The sequence below is a fragment of the Rosa rugosa genome, chromosome 1 (genome assembly GCF_958449725.1).
Source record: "Rosa rugosa chromosome 1, drRosRugo1.1, whole genome shotgun sequence".
Classification (NCBI taxonomy): Eukaryota; Viridiplantae; Streptophyta; class Magnoliopsida; order Rosales; family Rosaceae; genus Rosa; species Rosa rugosa.
Window position 1 is genome coordinate 50484357 of NC_084820.1, and position 18280 is coordinate 50502636.

The window sequence follows — 18280 nt, forward strand, 5'->3', positions numbered from 1 at the left end:
GTACCATCAAGGCACCTTCGGCAGAGACTCATCCAAATGATTATGCTACGTGGTCCCGATGTAATGACATGGTGCATTCGTGGATCGTCAACTCCATTAATCCAGAAATCTCTGATAGTGTCATCTACTACACTACTGCTCATGAGGTTTGGGAAGACCTTCGTGAGCGTTTCTCTCAAAGCAATGCTCCTCGCATCTTTGAAATTCAGCGAGAGATTGCTTATCACCGACAAGAACAACTTTCTGTCTCAGCCTACTACACAAAGTTGAAGAGTTTGTGGGATGAATTAGCCTCATATGCCGATGCTTCCTCTTGTACTTGTGCAACACAACAAGATCGGCAAAAATTGATGCAGTTCCTAATGGGGTTGAATGAATCCTACAGTGCCACTCGTGGACAGATCCTCCTGATGAATCCTCTCCCTTCAGTCCGTCAAGCTTATTCAGCTGTTTGTCAAGAAGAAAAGCAGAGACTTCTCAGTGCTACTCATGCATCCACATATTCTAGTGCTGCAATGGCTGTTAGAAATAGCAGGCCTAACCACTCTGCTAGACAAGGAAAAGCTGAGCGATCTGATCAATCTTTCAATGGTCATCAAGATAGGAGGTGTTTTGGCTCTTCCAAGGGTCGACCTCAGTGCACTTACTGTAAAGAAATGGGACACTATGTTGACACTTGTTACCAATTGATTGGGTATCCACCAGGTCATCCAAAGGGCAGATCTAATCGTTCCAAAAATGATGGAGGCCGTGGCCATTCTTCTTCAGCAAACCAAGTTTCTGAAAGCATGATTAAAGATGAAGGGAAATCAGTTGTATCAGGGATTACAGAAGCACAACTCCAACAACTTTTGAGCTTTTTGAGTGTCAAAGAGAATGAAGGTGCTAGTACTCAAGTTAATGCAGCGACCACTAAACCAGGTTTGTCAAAATTTTCCTCACGTCGTTGGATCATTGACAGCGGCGCGACGGATCACATTGTTTCCTCTTCAAAACTGCTTATTCATGGAAACAAAAATCATTCCTTACCGCCGGTATTATTACCAAGTGGACAAAGAGCACCCATAACTGCTAAAGGATCCTTGCCTTTAAATTCTATTTATTATTTGCGAGATGTGCTTTGTGTTCCTACATTCAAGGTTGATTTGATGTCAGTTAGTCGCTTGACAAGAGGCTTAAATTGCTCCGTGATTTTTTTTCCTTATTGGTGTATCTTGCAGGATCTGGCTTCGAGGAGGACGATTGGTTTGGGTAAGTAGCGTAATGGCCTTTATTACTTGGTGGCATTGGCGACGGAGAAAAGATTGCCCAACTCACATACCACCTTCACCAAGCCACCCTCCTGCAACCTCACTATCTCGTCCACAGATCTTTGGCACCAGCGTCTAGGCCATGTCTCTTCCACTCGTTTAAATTTTATTGCCAAACATTTTTTAAATTTCTCTGTCAATCATAATAATGCTTGTCATGTCTGTCCTTTGGCAAAGCAAAGTCGTCTTCCTTTTGGTGTTAGTTCAATTTCCTCTGTAAGACCTTTTGATATTATTCATTGTGACATTTGGGGTCGTTACAAACACCCTTCCCTTTCTGGTGCTCACTATTTCCTTATTATTGTGGATGATTATACAAGATTTACTTGGGTTTTCCTCATGCGACATAAAGATGAGACACAATCGCTTTTAAAACATTTTTTTGCCTCTGTCACTACTCATTTTTCCTCTCATATTAAAACTTTTCGTAGTGACAATGGTGGAGAATTTGTTTCTCTCCAAACCTTTTTCAAGGACAATGGTGTCGTGTTTCAACATTCCTGCGTCCACACGCCTCAACAAAATGGCGTAGTGGAACGCAAGCACCGTCATATTTTGCAAGTCGCGCGGGCACTCAAATTTCATGCTCATCTACCACCTCATTTTTGGGGTGAATGTGTTCTCACCGCTGTACACATCATTAATCGTCTTCCGACACCTATTGTCGCTTTTCAAACTCCATTTGAACATCTTTATAATAAACCTCCTTCTTTTTCTCATCTTCGAATTTTTGGATGTTTGAGTTTTGCCACCAACACCCACGTTACCAACAAATTTTCTCCTCGTGCCATTCGTTGCATTTTCATAGGTTACCCAGTAGGTCAGAAAGCATACAAACTGTATGATCTTGCAACTCGAAAAATTTTCACCAGTCGCGACGTTGTGTTCCATGAGACCATCTTTCCTTATGCACCCACAGAGTCTACGACCAGCCCACTATCTTTATCCCACCCAACTCAGCCCACTGGCCCAATTCCTTCTCCAGTCCTCGATATTGACCAGACTTATTCTTCCCAGTCACCAACGCGTCCAACCTCATCGCGTCACATCTCTCGTACCAACCCCATTGCGTCGTCTCCCATTGACGCCGCTCCTCCTTCTTCCTCTCCCATCACATCCGATCCTTCTTCTCCATTCCCACTTGCTTCTCCTCCGGCCACCTCGTCCCTCGATCTCAGCCTTCGCCCATCCTCTCCGAATCTCAGCTCCACATCACTCGATCTCCGGCCTGATCCAATCGCATCCCCATCCAACCACAGCCCGACCTCCACTTCCTCCCCTCCGATTGAATCACCGCCGTCAATACCCATTGCTCCAACCGCACCCATCATTCCTCCACCACCTGAGGCACATCTCCGTCGCTCCACTCGCACCACCGCTCCGCCCCCAAAACTTCGAGATTATGTTTGCTCTCAGGTAACGCTGCCTACTTCCGATCAGTCGTTCTCCTTGTTTCCTGGTCCAACCAAAGGTACCCGCTATCCCTTATCTAATTATGTCACATATGCTCGATGTACACCTGGGCATCGATCTTTCCTTGCTCAGATTAGTCAAGCTTCTGAGCCCAGTTGCTAAGCTGACGCCGCTCCCCATCCTGAGTGGCAAGAGGCTATGCGCTCCGAGTTAGAGGCTCTCCATGCTAATGGCACATGGACTCTCACACGTCTTCCCGCTGGCAAGAAGCCCATTGGTTGTCGATGGGTTTACAAGATCAAACATCGTTTTGATGGTTCCATCGAGCGTTATAAGGCTCGTTTGGTGGCCAAAGGTTTTACCCAGATGGAAGGTGTTGATTATCAGGACACTTTTTCTCCTACTGCCAAGATCATGACAGTTCGCTGCTTACTTGCTTTGGCTGCTGCTCGCCGATGGCCCCTGTCTCAGTTAGACGTCAACAATGCCTTCTTGCATGGGGATCTTCCAGAAGAAATCTACATGATACCTCCTCCGGGTCTTCGGCGACAGGGGCAGGAACACTTGGTTTGTCGCCTTCACAAGTCTTTGTACGGACTAAAGCAAGCATCTCGTCAGTGGTTCGCCAAGTTTTCAGTTGCTATGCAATCAGCTGGCTATGTTCAATCAAAAGCAGACTATTCTTTATTCACAAGAAAACAAGGCAAGTCTTTTACTGTTCTTCTGATATATGTTGATGATATTCTAATTACTGGGAATGACTCTGCTAGTATTTCTGCACTTAAAAAGTTTCTGCACTTAAAAAGTTTCTGCATAGTCAATTTCGTATTAAAGACCTTGGGAACTTGAAATATTTTCTTGGCATTGAAGTATCACCTTCTGCCCATGGGATCTTTATTTCCCAGCGGAAATACGCTCTAGAGATCATTAAAGATGCCGGATTGTTAGGTGCAGCTCCAATTGATACACCCATGGAGCGTGGGTTGAAATTGTCTGATAAAAGTGAGTTGCTCAAGGATCCATCTCGATACAGGAGGCTGGTTGGAAGGTTAATCTACCTTACGGTTTCGCGACCTGATATTACCTATCCAGTTCACGTTTTGAGCAGGTTCATGCATGAACCTAGAAAATGTCATATGGAAAGTGCTCTTCGTGTTGTGCGATATCTTAAGAATGCACCTGGTCAGGGTTTATTTTTTTCTTCAGAAAGTGATCTCAAGTTGCGAGCTTATTGTGATTCCGATTGGGCAGGTTGCCCGATTACTAGAAGGTCTACTACAGGTTATTGTGTCTTTCTTGGACCCTCTTTGGTTTCATGGAGATCAAAGCGGCAGAAGACCGTCTCTCTTTCTTCAGCAGAGGCAGAGTATAGAGCAATGACGGGAGCTTGCTGTGAACTGACTTGGTTGGGATTTCTTCTCCAAGATTTGGGTGTATTACAATCAAAACCTGCTCTACTATACTGTGATAATAAGGCAGCGCTGCATATTGCTGCTAATCCTGTTTTTCATGAAAGGACGAGACACATTGAAATGGATTGTCATTACATCAGAGATAAAATTCAAGATGGCTCTGTGGTTACAAAGTTTGTGAGTTCTTCACATCAGTTAGCTGATGTTCTTACTAAAGCATTGGGAAAAGAAGACTTCATTCCTATGATTCGCAAGTTGGGAGTTCGCGACATCCACTCTCCAACTTGAGGGGGAGTGTTAGGAAAGTAAATATTGTGTATCTTGTATAATAGGAAAGTAGTTTAGAATAGTTATCTGCTGCCTTATTCTCTCCTTGAATGTAGTGATTGATTCTCCTTAATTGTAGAGATAGCTTTCTTGTAGAATAGGAACTCTCTCTCTTGTAATCTGTATATATCTTTGTTACGTGATTGAATACATAATTCATTCAGCCAAATATCCTCTTTTCAAAACAAGAACCAGATTCATCAAATGTATAATCCTCTCATGATTATAGCTAGTTTTTTTTTTTTTTTTTTTTACGAAAAGGTGAGGAGGATTAGCTCATCATCGTCCTCTCTCGGAAATTTATTGATAAATCAAGAACAGTACAAGGGATGGAGGACGCTCTCATGATTATAGTTCAACATATAACAGAAAACCTCGTTAATGCATGGTACGTGGGAACTTGATTTCATGCGATCACATGCAAATGGATATATCTCTAGCACAATTGAAACACTTGTTAATGTTAAAAGAATGCAATTGTGATTCCTCCACCACATTTGTGACGGTGCATGACAGGCTCATGCTAAGCTTTGAACCCTCGAAAGAGAGACACTCATGCTTATATGGCTTTATGGCTCTTTCAAGTTAAAATCATTTTCTCATGCATGGAAATAAAAGCATGATGCATCAATATAAAATGTGTTATTGCTTTTCTCCTATATCGATAAACTCTAGCACACTTCTCACACTAAAGAAATTAAAGAGGAGGGGAATATATTACTTACCTTACATCTTTTTCATCTATATAATCATACTGCAACTATTCTAAATTATATGCGATTGTGATCACTAACTTGATTTAAAATCAAGAAAATAGAGATGTGGTAAATTGCATATATACGCAGATACAATATGTTCCAAGTACGTCCATGAATAATATTGAATTCATAGATCCATGAATTATTCATTAATATTAGCTTTATAGTACTAATATGCCAGAGTTGTGACTTTGATAATCATCTAGTCTTATCAATGCTAGTAGTTTGCTTATTAATGTATGTCGCAATCTATTTTCACCTCTAAAGTTGTCAAGGAGCTAGCGAATAATATTGAAGTTTTATAGTGCGAAAAAGTATGTGCGACAAAAAAATGACGAATTCATAATACATTATAGATGTTTCAATATAATCCACCATAGATTCCCTTCCAGAATCTATATATGCAAACCAAAGCAGGAGGCCGGTGGGTTCATGATTTAACATATATCATAAACAATTAATGCTGCTAAATATGACTTTTACTGACAGAGAATCGAACTTATTGCCAACCCTAGTCCCTTTTTCGATCATGTATTGAAACTAGTCCACATACACATTCGCATAAATAACTACCCTCTTCCCTCCTACACTCTTCCCCCCATCAATTACTATATAAACCCCTCCTCCCTTCCCAGTTTATAATCATCACAATTTGTTCCCAGTGTGTATTTTCGTCCACCTTCAGCTCCACGTACCTCCGATAAATTCATTCCTTCTATATCATCCTTTTGTTTTCTCCGGTACTTCTCCTTCTCGATCGATCATCAAATGGAAAGAAACAATATGCGCAGGCAGGTTGCTCTGATGAGGCAGTCCCTCTTTACTCAGGTTGGTCTCCAAGCTAGTTAGGCAAATATATGTTTATAGTAACTCAGTTCCACTTCCTGAGTGATCGATGATCGAAAAATAAGACTTGCATGCAACGATCGAGGGTGGTAGAGAGAATATACATGCCACACTCAGAACCAGGGTTCGAACTTAATTTACAACACCTCTTAACCTCATCTGTAACAATAACAAAAAGACTAGTGTGAAGGATATATACGTACATCTTTTATTACGTACACATGCATACATTTGACTACATGTAAGTTTTCATTAACTTCAAAGTCAAATTCTCTTGTGGACTTTTGATGGAAAACGATAGTGCTTTAACTATTGGGTCATTGCAGGGATATCTGGATGAACAGTTTGTTCAGTTGGAGGAGCTGCAAGATGATACTAATCCAAATTTTGTGGAGGAAATTGCTACATTGTACTACCGTGATTCATGCAGATCACTCCAAACCATAGAGCAGGCATTGTGAGTCAATAATTTTCTATAGTTACGTTGATGGTTGAGTACATATATATGAGTATATGATCACTAGCTGGTTCCGATAATAATAATGCTGGCTTTTGTTGTGTGCAGAGAGAAAACCCCTCACGATTTCAATAAGTTGGACAATCATATGCATCAATTCAAGGGAAGTAGCTCAAGGTAAACATCTCAATCTCATATATGGTTTATTCGAAAAGAACCTATTAGTATATTCTGTGTTGGCTTTTAAGAGAACAAGATTTAATCTCACAATTCCTTTTGCCAATTGGTGCAGCATCGGAGCCAAAAAGGTGAAAGCTGAATGCCAACAGTTCAGAGAATATTGTAGGGCAGGAAATGGAGAAGGGTATGTAATCCATAGATACAGACATCTTCCACTATAAAGAATCGCAGCTGGGGCTTCATATATTCGATAACTAAGCATATAATTAATTAACCATGATATAGTATATCCATGAATTAATGCACAATTAGGTAGATATACATGTAGTGTATATATATATATATATATATATATATATATATAGATATACATGCACAATTAGGTATATATATATATATATATATATATATATATATATATATATATATATATTTACTAAAAGTTTACATGGTTAGTTTCAACTAATTCTGTATCAATATATGCAATCTCAGATGCATGAGAACTTTCCAACTATTGAAGAAAGAACATGCAACTCTGAAAAAGAAGCTTGAGGCTTATTTTCAGGTGATAATCGATGCCTCTCAACTTTAGTTTTTTTTTTATTAATAATGTTAGGTAAACCACATTTTTGGATACCACCTGCATCCCACCTGACGTGACAAGTGATATGGCACAACCATGTCATTTAATGAAATTATGTGATAGCTAGGTTGGTTTTTTTGCCATATCAGTTATCATATAAGGTGGTATGCAAGTGGTACCCAAAAAAATGGTTCACCTAGCATTACTCTTTTTTGTTTTGGTGTATAGTTTGAAATTTAATTCTATATGAATAAGGTTTATACACAATTGCACGTCAAATTGTATGTAACACTGGTTTTCTCTTTTGCTTATGATTCAGATGGCAAGGCAAGCTGGGCCAATTGAGACTGCAAGTCGTCCCAAGTAAGAAGAAACTAATCAACATGCAGAAGGTTGTGATATAATCATGTAGCAAAATGTTAGGTTGTTGGATATTGTGCGTACTACACACACACACACACACACACATATATATATATATATATATATATATATATATATATATATATATATATATATATATATTCCCACCTACCTGGTATTCCTACCAGATGTTTCAGTTGTATTTGGTTTATGTACTTGTTTGTGCCTTCTTTCGGGTTTTCAATTGAAGTATTTTCAGATCAAAAAAAAAATATTCCCACCTAGCTTTGAATGAAGGAATGTCTAGAGGACCCGGGTGCTTTTGGATACCAATATCTAGTTTTCCATTTAAGCTGCTTTGGCATTTTAGTCAGTTCGAGAATGAAAAGGCTATGCAATAGTAACCAAAAAGAATGAAAGGCTATGCAATCAAGCTTTTATCTTCATAGACACACATGTGAATTTCTCGATACTCGCCTTCACTTGATATAAGATCTTTAAAGGACTATAGAAGATGTCATTGATGTGCTCATACATAGGAGAACATTTGGATAACTTTGATTGAGAGAGAGAGAGAGAGAGGACGGGTAAAAAATGGGTCTGATTCTGATGTGAGGATCCGATCAATTTGATCTGGTTTGGGCTGGGTCGCATGAGTCCGATCTGGGGAAGGGATGGGATGGAAAGTTTGTCGCTGCTCCATGGTTAAATGGTCGACGGCGCGATGGAATGAAGGTGGCGGTCCGGCGAAGGTGGCTGTGTGGCGCAGCGAGTGGTTCGTCGTAGGTGGTGGGGTTGGGCCAGGTTGAATAACTGGAAGGTGCCGCCTACAGCTGTGTTATGGTGCGTCACTGTCTTGGGGTTCTGGACACCTGGACGAACCAAACGTTGACGAGTGTGATGGGCTGCGTGCCGTCGACGGAGCGCGGCCGGGGGATCCTGATCTCCGGCTGAGGAAGTCGTGATTTTATTCACTGACCTCGTGGTGTTTTTTCTTTCACTGACCTCGTTTTTTTTTTTTTTTTTTAACTCTGTGTCAAAAGGTGAGCACCACCTAGGTGGATAGTAGACTCTTCGCCATTAACCGTTGTACACATTCACTTACCAGTCATCACAGTTGTAATTGATGAGGAATTCACTTATCCCCAAGAGGAATGCTAAACTAAGGCCCTCAAGTCAATGAGTAAGAAATAACACGGGGAGTGTGCTGATACACTTCCCATTTTACAATCCACACTTTTTTTTTTTTGGTTTAAATTCTTAAACATTTATCTTACTAAAGATAAATTTAAGTTACTAAAAAAGGAAAGAATGAGTGCAGATTGTAAAATAGAGAATGTGAATTTCACTCTTCAATAATATATGCTCAATTGTTTAAGGGAATATTGAACAAAGAGAGGATTTAACCCAAAAATTCTACTATGTGATGTATTGATGCTCCATGTTTCATGACATTAAGCCAGCTGGGAGGTAATCGATCATTAGACTTGTGGGTCCATATTAGCCTTGAGTTTGGCCGCAGGCCGAAGCTCATACCCACTAGGGGTGTTAAGTTACTCTATCATTTCGCTTTCAAAATATCCGAACCTGGATTGGTTCTGGGCTTGTGGCGTGGCCCGTTCCCTATGAGGGTAATCTTGTCCTTTCGTGGTATGAAGTCATTTGTCCCAGAGCCAGTGTAAATCATGGCTCTACATGAAGCAGTATAAAGGAACCAACTATACTATAGTCCCAAGAAAATAAGTTTCTTACACATAACACTACACTTACATATGCCTGGCCGCTCAAGTTACTATAGAAAAATTAAAAAGTATAAAGTGAACTGAAAAGGTAGAATATAAATAAGGGAAAATGTTCATTTACCCAATTTTAGCTTAAAATGTGCCCACTTGCCCGACTAAGAGTTTTTAAACCCCATTTACCCAAAACACTCTAAGGGATTATTTCCCCTTTACCCAATTAATTCTTTTTATTAATTTTTGGGACTTTTTTGCCCTCTCCTTCAATCTCTCTACTCTCAGTTTCTCTCTCTCTCTCTCTCTCTCCCCCTCACCGATTTCTCTCTCCTCCCCCCTCACCGATTTCTCTATCTCTCTCTCTCTCTCTCTCTCTCTCTCTCTCTCTCTCTCTCTCTCTCTCTCTCTCTCTCTCTCTCTCTCTCTCTCCCTCCCTCCATCCCTCCGGCAGGTCGCCCACGACGCCTGCTCTAGCCATCGCCGCGCCGAAACTCGTCGTCGTGCTCTCCGCTGCCAGGCTCGACGCCAAGCCGACGGTCCTCGTCGCTGAGAAGCTCGGCGAGGCCGGGGTTGACCTTCTGAAGGAATCGACGACGGACTGAAAATGGCTATCTGCTATTGTGCAGTCATAACCATAAAAGTTGTAACATTAGTGCCCCCCAGTAGACTTTGTATTGGGGGCCAATGATAACTGCTTTATTTATTGACGGACTGAAAACTGCTATTCCAAAGTAAATGTAGTGTTAAATTGCAGTAGTTGATAAATGAAAAAAATTGTGTTGTTTGTGTCAGTCTAGTGGGGGGCAGTAGACAGAATATTGACCCTCATAATGTGGGTTTTTAGACATTATCTGTTGTTTTGAGTGTGAATAACTTGTATAATCTGCGAAACATAGGAAGCGGTGTAATATTTGATGGTCTATTGGGGGGCAGTAGACACATTAGTGCCACCCAATAATGTCTTTCTTAGGAGACAGTAATCATCTCTTGTTGATTTGTTTGTGATAAAGTGCAATACACTGTGAATCCTTGAAACTGGTGCAAGTTTTAATGGTTTAGTGGGGGGCAGTAGACACATTAATGCCCCCAAATAATGTCTTCATACGAAGTCAGAACCCTTCACTTAACTGGTGCAAGTTTTAATGGTTTAGTGGGGGGCAGTAGACACATTACTGCCCCCAAATAATGTCTTCATACGAAGTCAGAACCCTTCACAAAACTGGGGCAAGTTTTAATGGTTTAGTGGGGGGCAGTAATAATGGTTTAGTGGGGGGCAGTAGACACATTACTGCCCCCAAATAATGTCTTCGTGTTAAGTTTAGGGTTTAGGGGCAGCGTTAGGGGCAGTAGACACATTGCCGATGAACTGCGACGAGGACGTTGGAGTGGCTGGATCGCCGATCAATCGAATGACGACGAGAACGTTGGATCGCCGACTGGAGCTTCATCGTCGTGTTCAGATTTGGACTGCATCTCCGGCGCGGCGATCAGAGAGAGAGAGACAGACCGGAGGTGGAGATCATGGGGAGGAGAGAGAGAGAGAGAGAGAGAGAGAGAGAGAGAGAGAGAGAGAGAGAGAGAGAGAGAGAGAGAGAGAGAGAGAGAGAGAGAGAGAGAGAGAGAGTGGAGGTGGAGATCGAGGGGAGAGAGAGAGAGTTTGGGAAGGAGAGAGAGACTGATAAGAGATGGATGGGTTTTAATTTAATTAACAGGGGCTAAAATGTCAATAGATGTAAGATTGGGTAAATGGGGTTAAAAAACTCTTGGTGGAGTAAGTGGGCATTTTTTGGGCTAAAAATGGGTAACTGGTCACAGCCCCTATAAATAACCCCCATACTTAATTTGTGTTTGTGTGTGTTCCGTAAATACATTAAAACCTCTGAATGTTTTCCTCATCCATCTTATTAACCAACCCCCATTTAAGGGTAGCACTCAACACCCTCATATTAATCTTTGTCCTCGAGATGACAAGGGATGATTTTTTACCGTAGAAGGGACCTTGCCGAGCTTGAGCTGAACTTGTTAAAAAATATAAGAGCCGAGCTTGTTCACTATAGTACTCGTCTCGACATGACTCCATGACTCTTAACTAAAGGGGATTTTAAAATGTTTTTTATTTATTTCCCACCCAATCATTCTCATATGATAGTGACAATCGAACTCATGATATCTATAGTGTTGGTTTTACAAACAACCAACAGGCTACGGCTCACCTTTTTCTATAAGTTAAATGTAAGTTAAATGAAACATACTTTTTTTTTTTTTTTTTGAAACAATGAGCAATGTCTTTGGTCATTCACAATACTCAGGCCAAAACAACACATTATATACGCTTCCACTGCTAGAGCGACATGAAGCAAATAAGAAATATAATTGTATATAAGATAGTACCATCCATTCGACATCAAATCTCGCTTATTGTAGTAACGAAGTAGAACATAAGAAATCACCCTAAGTGCCGGTGAGTTGTGAGTTGTTGGTAAGTTATAATTCCAATACTATAAAGGTCATGAGGTCGATTCTCACTAACATATATAAGGGTGGGGTGGGCTAAGAGTTTTTTTTTTCCCAAAAAAAAATAAAAAATAAAAGAACAAAAAATCCGCTAGCTTCCCTAAACAAGGTAGGGATTTATTGGAAAACAAAAAAACTAAACTTAAAAGCAGCCCTGAGGCCCAAAAAGAAAAGACTAGCCCAAGGCCCACAGAATCTGGCCCAGCTCAGGTCCGAGCTCCAACTCCTCTAGAAGACAGACATGCGCACTTTTCACAACCGCGACTAGATCCAGGAACACCACCACCTCGACGTCACCACCCAAGAGACCCGAAACTAAACGGTGTACATAACACACCTATATCCGACCTAATACACAGTGCCCCAAGCCGCCATCAACTCTCATCGATGTAGCTGCTGATGCTCGGAATAGATCTGGATCAAGCAAGCAAGCACATGCCAATCCAAAACTCGTCCCTTGAATCTGTGCCTGCGACCTCCAAAGCCTCAGAGTTGCAAATCAAAACCCGATGCCGACCTTTCTGCTGCAACCTCCAAGCTTGACAATCCCAAAAAGTCTAAGCCTGCAATAGAAAACAATAAGCCGTCTAACAACAAGAACTGCACATCATCAATGTGACCAAAGGCCAACATCGAAGATGGGGTGCTACCGGACGAGAAAATCTCGCAAAGGTCTAGTTCGAGGTAGTGACGCGTTGAGAAATTAGGGTTGCTTTTCAAAATGTAATTCTACAATACAATTTTGTCAAATTTAGATTATGTACCAAGATAAAAATCAACATTCTCTTTATCAACAAATACGGATTAAAGTTATTACAATTACATCTTATGCCATTTACAAAAATAAATAAATTATAACAACAAAATTATATACTACCAATAATTTAACCACTCCAGTAACATTTTTTTGAAAGTAATAGTCAACCACTTTATTAATAATAATAATAAGAAAGATTACAACTTATAGATGTAGAGACTACATCAAAATGAAAAATAACAAAAACAATACTAGATGCAACAAGACATCGAATATAAAACCTAGCGAGGATAGTAAGGGATGCTAAAAAGCATTTGATGAGGCATCAGGCAGACCCCGGGCTATGTAAAACGGTACCAATAGTATGGTCAACCATACTTCCACGCAAATATATGCGTTGAATATATAGAGGGTAACCTTCTATCAAGGTAACCGGCGGTAGTGTGACCGACCTTGCCCACCCCACGCAAAGTAATACGTCGAGTAGAGAGCAATCTTCTATCTAAATAGCAGAAATTCCAATTCCAAAGTGTAGCAGAAAAAAGAGTCCCGAAAAAGTCTCCTGGATCCCAGATGCGAATCCAAATAGAATACAAGGCGCAGCAAAGGCCAATTGCGAATGGCCCAAACAAAAAGAAGCCCAGGTCCACAGTTGGGGCACCCCAAAATTCTATGGGCACCCAAACTTGCCGTGACCTCCCTTGTTCCGCCATCCCTCGCCGGAGAAACCCGAACCCAGTTCCGGCCGCTCGATTCAATGAGCCACCGACCCCACCAGTCTTGGGGCGGTTTGTAATAAGAAACAGAGGTAAGTTGTTTCTTAGCCCAACCCAACCCCCTATGCTCAAAGTTATGGGGGAGCAAACACCAAAGCCAAGCCCAGATTCCGGCCACCATTCTGCCATCCTCCCACCTCCTGTAATCATGGTCAAGCAACGACTCGTCGTAAGCCTTTCACCTAGCTACACAGCCACCAGACCCGATCTGTCCAACAAATCCAATTTCAGCCATGCCCGGCACGGTCGGAGGCGGTAAACATTCGTTGCCGTCCCAACCCTATCATCCCCCCCCCCCAACCAAATGCGATAAGATAGAGGCGAGGAACAAAAGGTCGTCGCCGGGAAGCATGCTTGCCGAGACTTGTGAGGAGGCACGGTATAAGCCGTGCGCAATGGTAGCAGCGCCAAGGACGGTGCCGGAAAAGTACTCCATCAATGATGGAGGAAGGTATAGAGAGGCCAAGAGCGGCACTCTCCCAACCCTAGCAGAACGCTAGGTATTTTCATTGTAACCACTCCACTAACATCAATTGTTTCATATTTTGGTACATATATAAAAAAATTTAAAATTTAAAAAGTCTTCACCATTTAGTCAGTTTAAACTCTAAGAATATAAAAACATGTTAGTCATAAACTTAAGTCCTAAGTCCTTGACAAATATTTATGTGATAGCTATATGTGTGTAGCTAGGCTCATGTAGGATTATAATCTTACTCTATCATTTAATATCTAATATTATATGTTTATGTTTTTTTAACAGAACAATAATTGCATTATGAATCATAGCTAGAAGATCATATATATACATGGCTAGGAAATTGAAGGCAAAATAACCAACGGCAAGTGGTTCAATGGATGCATTGGGTCCCACCACTGGAACGTTCAAGATGTGGAACTCTCACGTCCTACGTTCCAACACTAGGCTGGCAATTTAGTATTATTTACTTAATTATAAACGTGGTCAGGGAGAGGCTGTAATGCCCTGTTGGCTGTCCAACACCCCCCCCCCCCCCCCTTCTTTCCCCAAGCGGATTAATCTTTGGGCTTAGAAAACATTTGGGATACCGCGAACAATCCGAAAGGAAGGTTTTAAAACAAAACAAAAAATAAAAAAAAAAAACAAAAAAATTGAAAGCAAATATCTTAGGCTAACTTCCAAGCTAAGCAACTACCACTCATTACAAACTAAATTTAGACACCACTTCGCTCGCCAAAGAGCACAGAATCCTGGTATGAATAAAATGTCACATTCTAACAAACAAATAGAAGCAACTTCTCATCAATAAGACACTTGAAATCACCCCTTTCATAAAAAAGACACTTGAAATCACTGGTCAAATCCGAGATATATACCAATTCCAACTAAATATATGATATGAAATTTATAGATGATGACATTTTGAAGACCCTATATAGATGCAACCGCCCAAGGAGGTCTAGCCTTAGAATAGGCCAACTCAAATCACTAAATAATAAGCGAGTATGGCAAGGCACTCTCTTGACGTACATATATGATCCTTAGGAAAACTAGCACTCAATCAAATGAGTCTAGATTGGACTAGTCTAACAAAGCCTAAACCCTACAAAACTTAACCAAAGCCCAGAGGCTCAAGTCTAGGAGACGGAAAAGAGAGCAAGACCACATTCAACCTATTTCACCTTCCACACCATTAACGTAGCCTCTATGACCTCATGTGGCTGACCGTTCTAGAATACCATATCCAACTAGAAGGTAGCTAAAACCAATAGTAGACCGCCTCCATCAATCTCGATCGGATAAACTCCATGCCATCACTAACACCACAGATTCTTATACAGACAAAAATCCAACAGTCGAAACCGATACAATGGTTGATCACATTTGCAAAGTCCGTCGCAAAGCCAATGTCTAACCACTAAAATTAAAGCTGAGGCTTGACACTTAGCCACACCACCCAAGCCAACTACACTTGACCACAAACCATTATCTTGTCACATAATCACTAAAGCACCGATGGCACTTGTGTAGGAGGAGAAATTAGATTGGCCTGGATCCCTTGGGGGAGTATTTGTGTTATATATTTTACATCCTAAGCCATAAGTTTAAATCGTTTTATGCTTCTAATGACGTACATCCAAAGAAAGAAACATGAGATTATCCTTTTCGTACTTTTTGACTTTTTTTTTTAATTCATGAATTAAATTTCAAATTTTGTCATCAATAATATGGCGCAAAATTACCAATTATTGACAATTGAAAAGCTCACGTATCACATAAAAGGAAAAGACTATAGCCACGTATGCATCACTAAAAAATGAGGGTGAGAAAAGATAGAATAAACACATATATATGCTTTCCATCTTTCCCTTCTCCCACTTTCCTTCTTTTCTCCTTTAAATTTAATCTATTGTGATTAGTAGCAGGTCTCTTGTGGTGGCTTGATTCTCTAAATTCATTGTAAACACGAAAAATCCTGCAACGAAAAAAATGCAGACACGTGTGCAAAATAATAATTTTATTGATTTAAATGCGGGTTACAATTTATGTAGATGCTCTTTCACAAAATTCTCCTCTGATTCGATCTCTGACGTTGATTTGATCCAAGGGTGGCGAGCACTTGATCTTGAATCGAACGGTTGTAGTGTGAGCTTCTTGCTATGTTGACGATTTGAGGAAGACGATTGACCAAGGGCTGTAGAAGCTTGATCTTGATCGGATTTAGGCCACGAGTTGTGTCACGTGGTGAGCGTTCTTCAGCTTTGGTAGGGGATGAACCAGCACGTGTGTTTAGTGCTTGTTGATTCTCCACGAGCTTGATGAAGAACTTGTAGAGGATTTACTTTGTTGACGACTTGTAGAATGCGGTCGATCAAGGGATGCAGAGACTCGCTCCAGATCGGATTTGTGCCACGAGAAGTGTCACGTGGCGAGTGTTCTTCGGCTTTGGTAGTGGATGAAACGGCACTTGTGTTTGGTGCTTGTTGATTCTCCACGAGCTTGATGAAGAACTTGGCAGAAGCTTTGCTTTGTTGACGACTTGAAGACGACGGATGATCAAGGGCTGTAGAGGCTTGGACTTGATCAGATTTGAACCACGAGCGGTGTCACGTGGCGAGTATGGCTTTTGATGGTGGATGAATCAGCACATGTGTTTGGTGCTTGTTGATCCTCCGCGTGTTTGACGACTTCCGAGCTTGTAGGTGATTTCCCTTGCTTGTCTGAAGTCGGCAAGGTGAAGAGACCGGCTATTTGGCAGCTTGATGGTTCTTCACGAGCTTGGGAGACTTCTGAGCTTTGGAGAGGTTTCTTCCGTCTGCTTGCGTCCCTCTGTCTGTCGTCGTCCTCGATGGTGTACTTGACTCAAGGGTGATTGACGCTTGATCTTGAGTCGTATGATGGCCACGAGGGTTGACACGTGACCAGTGCTTTGGCTTGAGGTTGGTGATGAACCGACTATTTGGCAGCTTGAAGGCTCTTCACGCGCTTGAAGATTTCGAGCACCAAGCTAGGAGGAGTATGGAAACTACACACACTCTCAAAATGAAGCACTTTCTCAATGTGACTGGTTTAGTGGAAGCATGCTATGCTGCAAGTGGGGGGGAGGTTGCAGGGCTTCTCTTGATAATCAGAGGTCTCTGGTTTGAACCCTAGCTTGTGAAAAATATCCCTTGAGGAGATACCATACTCAAGTTGCTCCAGCCCTAGAGTGGTAAAAAATATATATATAAAATAAAATAAAATAAATATTTGCCACCATATTTTCTTCATTGCCTATGTGCTTAATTTACACGACATCGAAATGATTAATTAGACTCTTGCAATTCAGGAGCAGAGTGCCAAAAGGATACAACTCTACATGCTGACCTTGTAAAATATTCACGAGACAAGAAGAATAAGTTTTAATATCTAGATTACTAAGATTAACAAAAGTCGTAAGCTGGAAACCATGAAACATACCCTAAGCTTCAATTTGAATCTCCTATATTATCTATAAGGGAAAATTTCGCAAACAGTACACCAAGTAAAGGCCACTAATAATTCTTATACATAAAGTTCCAAACCAAACATTTCGGTACACGAAATCTGAAACTCGACCCACTATCAGTACACGACGTCAATTTTTGACACCAAAATGTCCATTATGCCCTCAGTTCTTTTTTTTTTAATAAATTTTTTTTTCCTTCATTTTTTCTGTTATTTTTTTCTATTATTTTTTTCCTTCTTTTTTTCTATTATTTTTTTTCCTTAATTTTTTCTGTTATTTTTTTTTCTTCCATCGTTTTTTTTTCCTTCGTTTTTATCTCTTTCTTTCTTTTCACATGACTAAATATTGGCTGAGTTACAAATATAAGCTGTAGGACCATAAATCTCACCAATTGGAGGGCAAGGGCGGCGTTGGAAGCGAGGGAGTGAGCGTGGAGGTGAGGAAGGCGGCGTTGGAAGCGAGGGAGTGAGCCCAGAAGAAGGAAGAAGAAAGAGATAAAAACGAAGGAAAAAAAATAACAGAAAAAACGAAGGAAAAAAAAATAACAGAAAAAAAGAATGAAAAAAAATAATAGAAAAAAATAACAGAAAAAACCAAGGAAAAAAAAATAACAGAAAAAAAGAAGGAAAAAAAATAATAGAAAAAAATAACAGAAAAAAAAAATTATTAAAAAAAAAAAAACTGAGGGCATAATGGACATTTTGGTGTCAAAAATTGACGTCGTGTACTGATAGTGGGTCGAGTTTCAGATTTCGTGTACCGAAATGTTTGGGTTGGAACTTTATGTATAAGAATTATTAGTGGCCTTTACTTGATGTACTGTTTGCGAAATTTTCCCTATCTATAAACCCATTTATCCACTCATCAATCCCATATTTAA

At 40.6% G+C, this 18280-nt stretch overlaps 1 protein-coding gene across 1 annotated transcript; it reads left to right on the forward strand.

Annotated features, from left to right (window-relative positions):
• The first annotated feature begins 5796 nt into the window (after window positions 1-5796).
• LOC133740180 (histidine-containing phosphotransfer protein 4) lies at window positions 5797-7774 on the forward strand. The gene is made up of 6 exons (XM_062168102.1): window positions 5797-6048; window positions 6393-6523; window positions 6632-6700; window positions 6816-6887; window positions 7196-7268; window positions 7606-7774. The coding sequence occupies exons 1-6, from the start codon at window positions 5989-5991 to the stop codon at window positions 7651-7653; spliced, it is 453 nt and encodes a 150-aa protein (XP_062024086.1). The 5' UTR covers window positions 5797-5988; the 3' UTR covers window positions 7654-7774.
• The last annotated feature ends 10506 nt before the right edge of the window (window positions 7775-18280 follow it).